The sequence below is a fragment of the Anguilla anguilla genome, chromosome 6 (assembly GCF_013347855.1).
Source record: "Anguilla anguilla isolate fAngAng1 chromosome 6, fAngAng1.pri, whole genome shotgun sequence".
Classification (NCBI taxonomy): domain Eukaryota; kingdom Metazoa; phylum Chordata; class Actinopteri; order Anguilliformes; family Anguillidae; genus Anguilla; species Anguilla anguilla.
In genome coordinates, this window is record NC_049206.1 from 61,223,076 (window position 1) to 61,235,288 (window position 12,213).

The 12,213-nt window shown below is 56.0% G+C and overlaps 1 protein-coding gene across 3 annotated transcripts in view; it reads right to left on the reverse strand.

Annotated features, from left to right (window-relative positions):
- Nucleotides 1-151: 151 nt before the first annotated feature.
- ezrb (ezrin b) overlaps nucleotides 152-12,213 on the reverse strand; it is a 25,093-nt gene continuing 13,031 nt past the window's right edge. For all 3 annotated transcript variants that reach the window (XM_035424214.1, XM_035424213.1, XM_035424215.1), the window contains exons 5-14: nucleotides 10,782-11,056; nucleotides 10,511-10,594; nucleotides 10,026-10,172; nucleotides 7,797-7,893; nucleotides 4,380-4,543; nucleotides 3,371-3,501; nucleotides 1,876-2,036; nucleotides 1,176-1,268; nucleotides 692-931; nucleotides 152-441 (exon numbers count right to left, since the gene is read on the reverse strand). In XM_035424214.1, coding sequence (XP_035280105.1) covers nucleotides 277-441; nucleotides 692-931; nucleotides 1,176-1,268; nucleotides 1,876-2,036; nucleotides 3,371-3,501; nucleotides 4,380-4,543; nucleotides 7,797-7,893; nucleotides 10,026-10,172; nucleotides 10,511-10,594; nucleotides 10,782-11,056 — 1,557 coding nt within the window. In that variant the 3' untranslated portion in view covers nucleotides 152-276. The remainder of the gene's footprint in view (nucleotides 442-691; nucleotides 932-1,175; nucleotides 1,269-1,875; nucleotides 2,037-3,370; nucleotides 3,502-4,379; nucleotides 4,544-7,796; nucleotides 7,894-10,025; nucleotides 10,173-10,510; nucleotides 10,595-10,781; nucleotides 11,057-12,213) is intronic.

The following is a 12,213-nucleotide window of genomic DNA, read 5'->3' on the forward strand; positions in this document are numbered from 1 at the left end:
GGCATGAGGGCCAGGGAGGGTGGGGCATGTGGGCATGGCAGGGCGGGGCATGAGGGCCAGGGAGGGTGGGGCATGTGGGCAGGGCAGGGGGGGCATGTGGGTGGGGCAGGGTGGGGCATGTGGGTGGGGCATGCAGGCCTGGCAGGGCGGGTCAGGGGGGGCATGTGGGCGGGGCAGGGTGGGGCGTGTGGGCGGGGCATGTGGGCGGGGCAGGGTAAATTCAGAGGACATTCCCGCAGTGACCACTCAGAAAGGGCGGGGCCGACGGCAGCAGCATTACAAGGCCTCGAACTCGTCGATCCTCTGCTTGGTGTTGCCCTGGCGGATCTGCCGCAGGGTCTTGTACTTGTCCCGCCCGGCGCGCACGTTCTCCGTGTGCAAGAGGTCGTTCTGCGTCTTCTTACTCTCATCCCTGGCCTGGGCCAGCTCTGAGCTCAGCGCCTGAAACACACCAATCACAGCGCAGCGCCGTCAGAAACACCAATCACAGCACAGCGTGATCAGAAACACCAATCACAGCGCAGTCAGAAGCACCAATCACAGCACAGTCACAAACACCAATCACAGCACAGCACAGTCACAGTCACAAACACCAATCACAGCACACCACAGTCAGAAGCACCGATCAGGTTCATCAGCATGATTTCCTTTAAGCAGCTGGTGGGGGGAAAGGGGGCGGGGCTCGGCTCACCATCAGCTGCTTCTGCACGCGCTGGTTCTTCTCGGCCTCAGTCAGGCGGTCCTCCTCGTTGCGGTGGTCGTTGATGCCCTCGTTCTGCAGGTCCGCGCTGTACGTGCTGTTATTCTCTTCGCTGTCATCCTGGTCATCCAGGTGGTCGTACATGGGGGGAGGAGGGGGTGGGGGCGGGACCGTCATCACCATGTGCAGCTCCTCCTTGGTCTTCACCAGGTCCTCCTGGGCCTCCTGGGCCTGAAGGGGGGGGGTCAGGATCAAAGATCATCAGCACTGACCAAGATAACCAACTCTGCACTCTGCTGCTGGCTGAGACACCTTCATTAGTTCTTAACAGGAAGTAAACTGGACATTTAAAAAACTAATTGCTTAGATCCAAGCTGCTTCATTAGGCTACACTTCCTGTGTGCATGTGCTACACTTCCTGTGTGCATGCGCTGTACTTCCTGTGCGTGTGCTGTACTTCCTGTGCAGGACTCACCCTGTGCTGCCAGGTGTACGCCTCCTCCTCCTTGCGCTTCTTTGCATCCTCCAGCAGGGCGATCCTAGCAGTGTGCTCCGCTAGCTCTGCAGCCTGAGGGAGACGGAGGGAGGGGATGAGTGTGGCTGTTGGTGGGTGTAGGTGAGTGTAGAAGGTGTACGTGGGATAAGGTGTGTGTAGAAGCTGTAGGTGGGTGTAGAAGGTGTAGGTGGTGTAGGAGGGTGTAGGTGGTGTAGGTGGGTGTAGAAGGAGTAGGTGGTGTAGGAAGGTGTAGGTGGGTGTAGAAGCTGCAGGTGGGTGTAGAAGGTGTAGGAGGGTGTAGAAGGTGTAGTTGGGTGTACAAGGTGTAGGTGGGTGTAGAAGGTGTAGGTGGGATAAGGTGTGTGTAGAAGCTGTAGGTGGGTGTAGAAGGTGTAGGTGGTGTAGGAGGGTGTAGGTGGGTGTAGGTGGTGTAGGTGGGTGTAGAAGGAGTAGGTGGTGTAGGAAGGTGTAGGTGGGTGTAGAAGCTGCAGGTGGGTGTAGAAGGTGTAGGTGGGTATAGATGGGTGTAGAAGGTGTAGGTGGGTGTAGAAGCTGCAGGTGGGTGTAGAAGGTGTAGTTGGGTGTAGAAGGTGTAGGTGGTGTAGAAGGTGTAGGTGGTGTAGGAGGGTGTAGAAGGTGTAGGTGGGTGTAGAAGGTGTAGGAGGGTGCAGAAGCTCACCAGCTGCTCCTGGCTCTTCAGCTGGTCCGCCGCCTGTCTGGCCAGCTCTTCTTTGGCCAGCAGAGCAGCCTGACGCTCCGCCTCCAGCCGAGCTGCGTCCTCCTCCGCCCTCCTCCTCTCCTGGTCCAGCACCACGGCCCGGTGCATCTGCTCCTGCAGGTCTGTAACACACACACGGTCAGTACTGCGGGTCTGTACCACACAGGGTCAGTACTGCAGGTCTGTAATACGCGCGGTCAGTATTGCAGGTCTGGAACACACACACGGTCAGTGCTGCGGGTTTAACACGTGCACGGTCAGTACTGCAGGTCTGTAACACACACACGGTCAGTACTGCGGGTCTGTAACACACACACGGTCAGTACTGAGGGTCTGTAACACACACACGGTCAGTACTGCAGGTCTGTAACACACACACGGTCAGTACTGAGGGTCTGTAACACACACACGGTCAGTACTGCGGGTCTGTAACACACACACGGTCAGTACTGAGGGTCTGTAACACACACGGTCAGTACTGCGGGTCTGTAACACACACACGGTCAGTACTGAGGGTCTGTAACACACACACGGTCAGTACTGAGGGTCTGTAACACACACACGGTCAGTACTGCGGGTCTGTAACACACACATGGTCAGTACTGCAGGTCTGTAACACACACATGGCCAGTACTGAGGGTCTGTAACATACACACGGTCAGTACTGCGGGTCTGTAACACACACATGGCCAGTACTGCAGGCCTGTCAACAAACAAAAAAGGTAAGTAGAGGCGTAAAATAGAATGAACTGCCAGGAAACCCCAAGCAAAAGGCCCCTAATACACTATATTCCTGAAGGCACATTCCACATAGCCATAAGATGAACACCACAGCCTGTATGCCATTACCCAACTGCATACTTAAGCATTTTTGTTAAGGAATATGAGCATGTCTATGTGCTTTGGGTCAGTCTGGAGTGCAGTCTGCTGAAGGCGAGACCAGCAGCTGAGAAGACGCACTCAGACGGCACTGATGTTCCAGGATTGAGCAAATTACGTTTGGGTAATGCAGCCAATCGAGGGAACCGTGACTCGACAACTTTCCACCAGTCGAGGGGATTTGTGTCTAATGGCAAAAACGTTTTTCGAATGAAAAATCTAATTGCCATGTTAGGTTATTCATTGAAATGGTTTATTGAAATTTAACCATTCAATCAATAAACTTAATTAACATTCTTATTAACAATTAACATTTAACATCCCTAATAGACAGACATGCTATATGTATGAAAGTAAAACTAGCCGCACCAGAAAAACTATAGGAACATTTCTGTGTTGGCAACAAAAACTGATGGATTTTAAAATAACTAAACAGAGAAGGAATCACCTGTTACTAAGCGCCAGCAGCAAGCGTAGCTACTCTGAAAGGTTTAAAGGTGAACCTCCAGGATAAGGACTGTGCTGTAGATAAGTGGGGTGTCCCGTGGGTAACGGGGTCCCCTGAACCCACTCCTACCTTTCTCCGCTTTCTTGGTCTTCTCCTCGAACTGGTACAGCCTCATCATCAGCTCCTGCTTCTCTCTCTCCATCTGCTCCTTCTCTTTCTCTATCGCCTCTCTTTTCTTCTTCTCGTTCTCCAGCTGGGCTCTGCAGATAAGAGACGATGTGAATAGAGAGTGACGTATCCCAGCTCACTAATAAAGGCATGCACACACACACGCATACACACACACACACACACACACACACATTAACACACACACACGCACTGACACACACACACACACACACGCGCACTCATTCACTCACTCTCACTCACACACACACACACACACACACATTAACACACACACACACTATCATTGAATGCACGCTTACACACACACACACACGTGCAAGGCCAGATCAAGTGTGGGCGGGGCCAGCACAGGTGAGGGCGGGGCCAGTGCAGGTGAGGGCGGGGCCAGTGCAGGTGAGGCAGCTCAGGTGAGGGCGGGACCAGCGCAGGTGAGGGCGGGGCAGCTCAGGTGAGGGTGGGGCCAGCTCAGGTGAGGGCGGGGCCAGTGCAGGTGAGGGCGGGGCAGCTCAGGTGAGGGCGGGGCCAGTGCAGGTGAGGGTGGGGCCAGCTCAGGTGAGGGCGGGGCCAGTGCAGGTGAGGGCGGGGCAGCTCAGGTGAGGGCGGGACCAGCGCAGGTGAGGGCGGGGCCAGTGCAGGTGAGGGCGGGGCCAGTGCAGGTGAGGGCGGGGCCAGTGCAGGTGAGGGCGGGGCCAGCTCAGGTGAGGGCGGGGCCAGTGCAGGTGAGGGCGGGGCCAGTGCAGGTGAGGGCGGGGCCAGTGCAGGTGAGGGCGGGGCAGCTCAGGTGAGGGTGGGGCCAGTGCAGGTGAGGGCGGGGCCAGTGCAGGTGAGGGCGGGGCAGCTCAGGTGAGGGTGGGGCCAGTGCAGGTGAGGGCGGGGCAGCTCAGGTGAGGGCGGGGCCAGTGCAGGTGAGGGCGGGACCAGCTCAGGTGAGGGCGGGGCAGCTCACCTCTCCAGCTGTTTCTGGTGCTTCTCATCCCGCGCCTGAGCCTTCATCTGCTGCACCTCGATGGTGTCGGGCTTCCTGCGGCGCATGTACAGCTCGTGGTTCCCCATGCAGAGCTGCAGCACCCGCTTATTAATGCGCAGGCGCGGCGCGTAGAACAGGAAGTCCTGTGGGGGGGGGGGAATAAAATAAAATAAAAATATGGACCATGTCTGCTTTCATTTCATAATTAGTCCTCCAGAAAAATCATCTAATTCAGTCCATAAAAGCACCTGAGAGAGAAATTACTACAAACTGCCCTCAAATGATGGTGTTCGTTAAGCTCTGCTAACACAACACAGAAAGAAAGAGGGAGGGAGAGGAAGCATGGGTGGAGAGGGAGGGAGGGAGGGAGGGAGGGAGGGAGGGCAGAAAGGTAGAGGACAACAAACAAGAGGAGATGAAAGAAAATGAGGGATGAAAAGAGGCGCAGAGATGACAGAATGGGGAACAAACAAAGAAAGGGGTGTCAGAGAGAGAGAGAGAGAGGGAGGGAACAGGCAAAGGGCAGAGATGGAGAGATAGAGGGGAGAGATGAGGGGACGGGGGGGTCAGGAGAGGTCAGAGAGGACCCTCCAGAAGGGCAGTGAAAGGTTGCCATGGTTTCCATCACCATGGTTTCTGTTTCCAGTGCTTCGGCAAATCAGAAGCAGCACACCACACTCGGGGCTTCTGAAACTCGCCGGTTTATCAAATTAAAGCCACTTCCTGTGAGCCCTTTCTCCCTGGACAAAATGGCTGCCGTTAGAGCGGGCCTTTACCGCCAACTCCCCTCAGAACGGCCCGCTGCTCGGGAATACACACACAAAACACTGCACGCCTGAGCCTGCAGGGGGCGCTGCCGGGAACACACACACAAAACACTGCACGCCTGAGCCTGCAGGGGGCGCTGCCGGGAACACACACACAAAACACTGCACGCCTGAGCCTGCAGGGGGCGCTGCCGGGAATACACACACAAAACACTGCACGCCTGAGCCTGCAGGGGGCGCTGCCGGGAACACACACACAAAACACTGCACGCCTGAGCCTGCAGGGGGCGCTGCCGGGAATACACACACAAAACACTGCACGCCTGAGCCTACAGGGGGCGCTGCTGCACCACAGCACCGCAGTCCCAGTCAGCGAAGCTGCTGTGCTCAGGGACAGGAAGCTGGGTTAACCCGAGGCATGCTGGGATAAAATCAGTGGCAATGGGGCCTGCTTCTGCCCTATCATGTTCCAAAGGAGGACATCATTCAATGAATGTGGATTTCCAGCTTTTCCAGACTTCTGAAGCCTTATTCGCTGCTCATGTGCTGTCTGCGGCCAATCAGGAGCAGGCAGGCCACGCGCCCAGGCATTGGGCAGAAGCAGACAGGGTTTGGTTTCTCTGCGCCCGCTGTGATGCCCGCTGAACCGCGGCACAGCCGGGTCAGGAGGACCTGGGGGAGTTCGGTCAACATGCGGCACAAACGAGAAGATCCCCACTGTGGCACAGGGAGGTAATCACTGTGCATAGAGCCAGACAGGAGAGAGGGTGTGTGTGTGTGTGTGTGTGTGAGAGTGTGTGTGTGTGTGTGCGTGTGTGCGTGCTTGTGTGTGTGCGTGTGTGTGTGTGTGCGTGCGTACTTGTGTGTGTGTGTGTGTGTGTGTGTGCGTGTGTGTGTGCGTGTATGAGTGTGTGTGTGTGCGTGCTTGTGTGTGTGTGTGCCTGTGTGTGTTTGAGTGTATTCTGTATTGTGGAAGGTGGGGATGGGCCAGCTGCCAGGTTTCTGTTGACACTACTAGATTAAGCGGATGATACGGCTGAGCTGTGGGGGTGGGGCAGGGGGACGGGGGGACGGGGGGGGGGGGCAAGGCCTTGTCGAGTCTGACACAAATATTACTGAGGTATTTTTTTCTCCCATAAGAATTTCATCACTGATTATTCCCATGCATTCTGCACCACACAGCGCCAGCGCTGACGCCGGTCCAACCTTTCTGGATGTTTCTTCAGCTGGTGTGTGTGACTCATGGGAAAGGGGGAAATTCAAAAGTAAAAAGTCTTATCTATTTTCTATTGACCATATAAGGTCATACCCCAGTGACATCACAGTCATGTTGGGCTGATCACTGTCTTGCTTTAGAATTTCCTGGATTTATCACTGAATCACACGCTCTTCACATTCAAATGGCAAATTTTGGAGCCCCACACACTGAACAGCCTGTCTCTACTGGGCCCCACCCCACACTCAACAGCCTGTCTCTATGGGGCCCCACACATACTGAACAGCCTGTCTCTACTGGGCCCCACACATACTGAACAGCCTGTCTCTACTGGGCCCCACCCCACACTCAACAGCCTGTCTCTATGGGGCCCCACCCCACACTCAACAGCCTGTCTCTATGGGGCCCCACACACACTGAACAGCCTGTCTCTATTGGGCCCCACACATACTGAACAGCCTGTCTCTACTGGGCCCCACACATACTGAACAGCCTGTCTCTACTGGGCCCCACCCCACACTCAACAGCCTGTCTCTATGGGGCCCCACACACACTCAACAGCCTGTCTCTACTGGGCCCCACACACACTAAACAGCCCGTCTCTATGGGGCCCCTGAGTCTACGGGGCCCCACACACACTGAACAGCCTGTCTCTATGGGGCCCCACACACACTAAACAGCCCGTCTCTATGGGGCCCCACACACACTGAACAGCCTGTCTCTATGGGGCCCCTGAGTCTACGGGGCCCCACACATACTGAACAGCCTGTCTCTACTGGGCCCCACCCCACACTCAACAGCCTGTCTCTATGGGGCCCCACACACACTAAACAGCCCGTCTCTATGGGGCCCCACACACACTGAACAGCCTGTCTCTATGGGGCCCCACACACACTGAACAGCCTGTCTCTATGGGGCCCCTGAGTCTACGGAGCCCCACACACACTGAACAGCCCGTCTCTATGGGGCCCCACACACACTGAACAGCCTGTCTCTATGGGGCCCCTGAGTCTACGGGGCCCAGCACACACTGAACAGCCTGTCTCTACGGGGCCCCTGAGTCTACGGGGCCCAGCACACACTGAACAGCCTGTCTCTACTGGGCCCCTGAGTCTACGGGGCCCCACACACACTGAACAGCCTGTCTCTACGGGGCCCCTGAGTCTATGGGGCCCCACACACACTGAACAGCCTGTCTCTATGGGGCCCCTGAGTCTACGGGGCCCAGCACACACTGAACAGCCTGTCTCTACGGGGCCCCTGAGTCTACGGGGCCCCACACACACTGAACAGCCTGTCTCTACGGGGCCCCTGAGTCTATGGGGCCCCACACACACTGAACAGCCTGTCTCTACGGGGCCCCTGAGTCTACGGGGCCCAGCACACACTGAACCACAAGCCGTCTCTACTCACCGGAGCCTTCTTGTCGATGGGCTTGATGATGAACTTCTTGTCGTTGAAGGAAATGTTCCTGATTTCACTCCAGGGGAAGCCGATCTTTGGGGTCAGTCTGAGGAGGGAAGCAGGGGGGGGTTTAGGGTGCCAGTGTACATGAGTACATGACTTTAGCGTTATGTCCACACACCCACCCATGCACGCATGCACCCACACAAAAACGCACATACGCACACCCACGGGAGAAAAACTTTTAAAAACACGCTGTGAAATCGCAAAGCAAATGAGAGGCAAAATGGGCAGCCGAAGGAATCCAGTTCTGCCTGATCGCGTTCTGAAACTGCGTCGGTTGCCAGGTTTGCTTACATTTTTAGCGGTTTGCCTGACGGTTCATGTGCCTGCCTGCCGCTGGTCCCGCTGAGGGGGGGGGCGGGGTACGTGGGCAGGGAGTCAGAGAGGCATTGGCGTGACTGAGTGAGCGTGAGCGGCGGTAGCTAACAGTGACGCTAACCAGCTCGACTGCGCTCCCCCAAACGCACCAGGGAGCGCCGAACCCTGGGCTGGGACACGCCGCCATTTTTCCCACGATCACTCTCACAACCTCGGGCCGCGGCACAAGTGTGACATCATCTAGGCTGGAAGGGAGGAAGGAGGCAAGGACAGCTCCAGGGCCAGACCGCGTGTGGGCGGCCATATTGGGCCCAGGGGCAGCCAATGGGGACGTGGGTCTGTGGGGTGGAGGAGCCCCGGGGGTTACGCGGGTGAGTCTGCACCCCGCCATCGGCTCGGCCCTTTTTGGTTACCCCACATTCTTCAGTGCCGCACAGCTAGAAAAACCAGTCGCGTCGTCATGGTTACAGCAGAACACTGTGGGAGAGCAGCGCTTTCATTATGAGTCAAAAACACACAGTGCGCTCTCTCTCTCTCTCTCTCTCTACGTCTCCCTCACTCCCTCTCTCTCTCTCTCTCCTCGCTCGCTCTCTCTCTCTCTCTCTACGTCTCCCTCCCCGCCTCTCTCTCTACGTCTCCCTCCCCGCCTCTCTCTCTACGTCTCCCTCCCTCCCTCATTCCCCCCCTCTCTCTCTCTCTGTCCGTCTCCCTCCCTCCCTCCCTCATTCCCCCCCTCTCTCTCACACACCATTTCTCTTACTCTCTGACACACCTCTCTCTTTCTGTCTCAATCATTGCTATCCATTTTTTCCACAACTAAAACATGCTTAGTTTTATGCAGAACTCATTAATTTATGCAAGTTATATAATCTGTCCCTCTCTCACTCTCTCTCTCTGCAATCTTCCATTCCTGTCCAGTGTGTGAGAGCGCAGAGTCCGTTTCCACAGTCCGGGTCACACATGGAGTCACTTCCGCAGATTCCTCTGCACAGGAGCCAGAGCTGAACGTAACGTAACGTAATGTAATGTATATAAATATTAATCTGCAGTGCTGCATTATTAACAGTGCGGAGCAGTGGCTTTTCTCCTCTGTGGGCTGTCGGGGGGGGCAGCACTGGGTGAACGCTCGATCGCACGCGTAGCACACCTGAATACTGAGACTTATGGGAAGTTTGAGGAGCCTGGGGGCAATGCCCTCTCGGGTGGAGCGGGGGGGGGGGGGAATGTGTACGGGGAGGTCACTGCCCGAGGGAGCTGTGACCCCAGCGGGGGGGGGCATCCTCTGGCACACTGACCCCAAGAGAACCCGAGCGACCGTACGATTAGGGACCACGACTCCGACTCCGACCCCGGCCGGGCAGCTCAACATCCGGGGCTTTGCTCCAACCGACCCCACCGTCAGGTATGTGTTAAGGCTCTGTTAAGGTTAGGGTTAGGTATGTGTTAAGGCTCTGTTCCAGTGTGTGGAAGGGTTAGGGTCTGGTATGTGTTAAGGCTCTGTTAAGGTTAGGGTTAGGGTCTGGTATGTGTTAAGGCTCTGTTAAGGTTAAGGTTAGGGTCTGGTATGTGTTAAGGCTCTGTTAAGGTTAGGGTTAGGGTCTGGTATGTGTTAAGGCTCTGTTAAGGTTAGGGTTAGGGTCTGGTATGTGTTAAGGCTCTGTTCCAGTGTGTGGAAGGGTTAGGGTCTGGTATGTGTTAAGGCTCTGTTAAGGTTAGGGTTAGGGTCTGGTATGTGTTAAGGCTCTGTTAAGGTTAGGGTTAGGGTCTGGTATGTGTTAAGGCTCTGTTAAGGTTAGGGTTAGGGTCTGGTATGTGTTAAGGCTCTGTTGCAGTGATGAGCAGGTGTTCAGTACTCACTTGTCCTCCTTCTCGTAGATGTTCAGCCCCAGCGCGTCCACGCCCAGCCACAGCTCCGTCCCCTTCTTGTTCTTGATGTCGAAGTAGTTCACCCCGTACATCTCCAGGTCCTGCGCGATCTTCAGGTACTCCACCATGGCATCCTCTCTGGGGATCACAGGACCAGGGTGAGAGAGGGGAGTGTGCGTGTGTGTGCGTGTGCGTGTGCGTGTGCGTGAGCGTGAGCGTGAGCGTGAGCGTGTGTGCATGCGTGCGTGCGTGTGTGAGTGTGTGTGTGTGCGAGTGTGCGAGTGTGTGTGCGTGAGTGTGTGTGTGTGTGTGTGTGTGTGTGTGTGTGCGCGCGAGTGTGTGCAACCAGTGACCCAGCTTATTAGATCCCAATCCTCACTACAGGGTTGAATGTGGCAGGGATATGACAGGCAGGGTAGATTAGAGCAGCTCATTGGCTGCACAGGCCATAAGCCCCGCCCACTGCATGAACTCACTTGAGCATCCCGTGGTGCTCCTCGTGCCAAACCTGAATCCGCTCCTCCCACTGGTCCCGGGAGAGGTTGTGCTGCTCCAGCACCCTGAAGGGGGAAAGGGGGAGGGGGGAGGGGGGGTGCGGGGCAGAGAGGGAGGGAGGGGAGAGAGGGAGAGACGGAGAGACGGAGAAAGAAGGAGTCAGACTTTATAAACTCGGGTGCTGACTTCCTGTCATGTTCTTAATCCCGGTCCGGGGTCGGGGGTCGGGGGTCAGGGGTCGTGGTGGCTCACCGCTGAGGGAGCAGGCGGTCGGAGGTCAGGTATCCAGTGCGGTGGACGTCCCGGGAGAAGTCGCCGAACTTGGCCTGCACGGCGTAGGAGGCGAGCAGGACGGCTGTCTCCGGGGGGCAGTAGACCTCGTCGCTCAGGATGCCCTCCTTCACCTGCAGGAAGAACAGCTTCTGCGTCACCTCCTGGATCAGCTCCTCCGACACGTCCTCCGGGAAGAACTTGGCCCGGAACTTAAACTGCAGTGGGTTCTCCTTCTTCACGTCCTGGGATGAGACCTGGGGGGGGAAACAAGGGGGTTTTTAACTACTCCACAGTGTCCCAAAACCACCAGAGCTCAGTTTAACACGTAATGAACACAGGTAAGCTCCCTGTCCCATCTAAGGTCTGAAAGCTGTTGAACTGTCAATTTTCTTTGCTCAGGTTTTTTCACAAATTACCTTCAGGGCAAGACAGGTTTCATTCATTCATTCATTCACTCATTCACTCATTTGTTCATCGACTGATGAAATAATTCACTCAGAGTGCACAGTTCTTCTTAGTCTCATTCACACAGCAATGGGATGGGAGAAGCCTGAGGCACTGAGGCCCTTAGTGGAGGTTAGGAGACCAGCTCCAGAATCCTGGCTGGAGGAGATCCAGAGTCCGAGTCTCACTGCTACAGGAGATCCAGAGTCCGAGTCTCACTGCTACAGGAGATCCAGAGTCCGAGTCTCACTGCTACAGGAGATCCAGAGTCCGAGTCTCACTGCTACAGGAGATCCAGAGTCCGAGTCTCACTGCTACAGGAGATCCAGAGTCCGAGAACAATGAACCGCACTCACGATGCGTCAAACCAGACACCCAGCAACTGTGCAGCCAAACCAACCTGCCAACGCCAGACAGATACCAGACCATGCGGCCCATCTACACACTGGAACAGAGCCTTAACAGATACCAGACCATGGGGCCCATCCACACACTGGAACAGAGCCTTAACAGATACCAGACCATGGGGCCCATCCACACACTGGAACACTGCCTTAACAGATACCAGACCATGGGGCCCATCTATACACGGGAACAGAGCCTTAACAGATACCAGACCATGAGGCCCATCCACACACTGGAACAGAGCCTTAACAGATACCAGACCATGGGCCCCATCCACACACTGGAACAGAGCCTTAACAGATACCAGACCATGGGGCCCATCCACACACTGGAACACTGCCTTAACAGATACCAGACCATGGGGCCCATCCACACACTGGAACAGAGCCTTAACAGATACCAGACCATGGGGCCCATCCACACACTGGAACAGAGCCTTAACAGATACCAGACCATGGGGCCCATCCACACACTGGAACAGAGTCTTAACAGATCCCAGACCATGGGGCCCATCCACACACTGGAACAGAGGCTTAACAGATACCAGACCATGGGGCCCCAT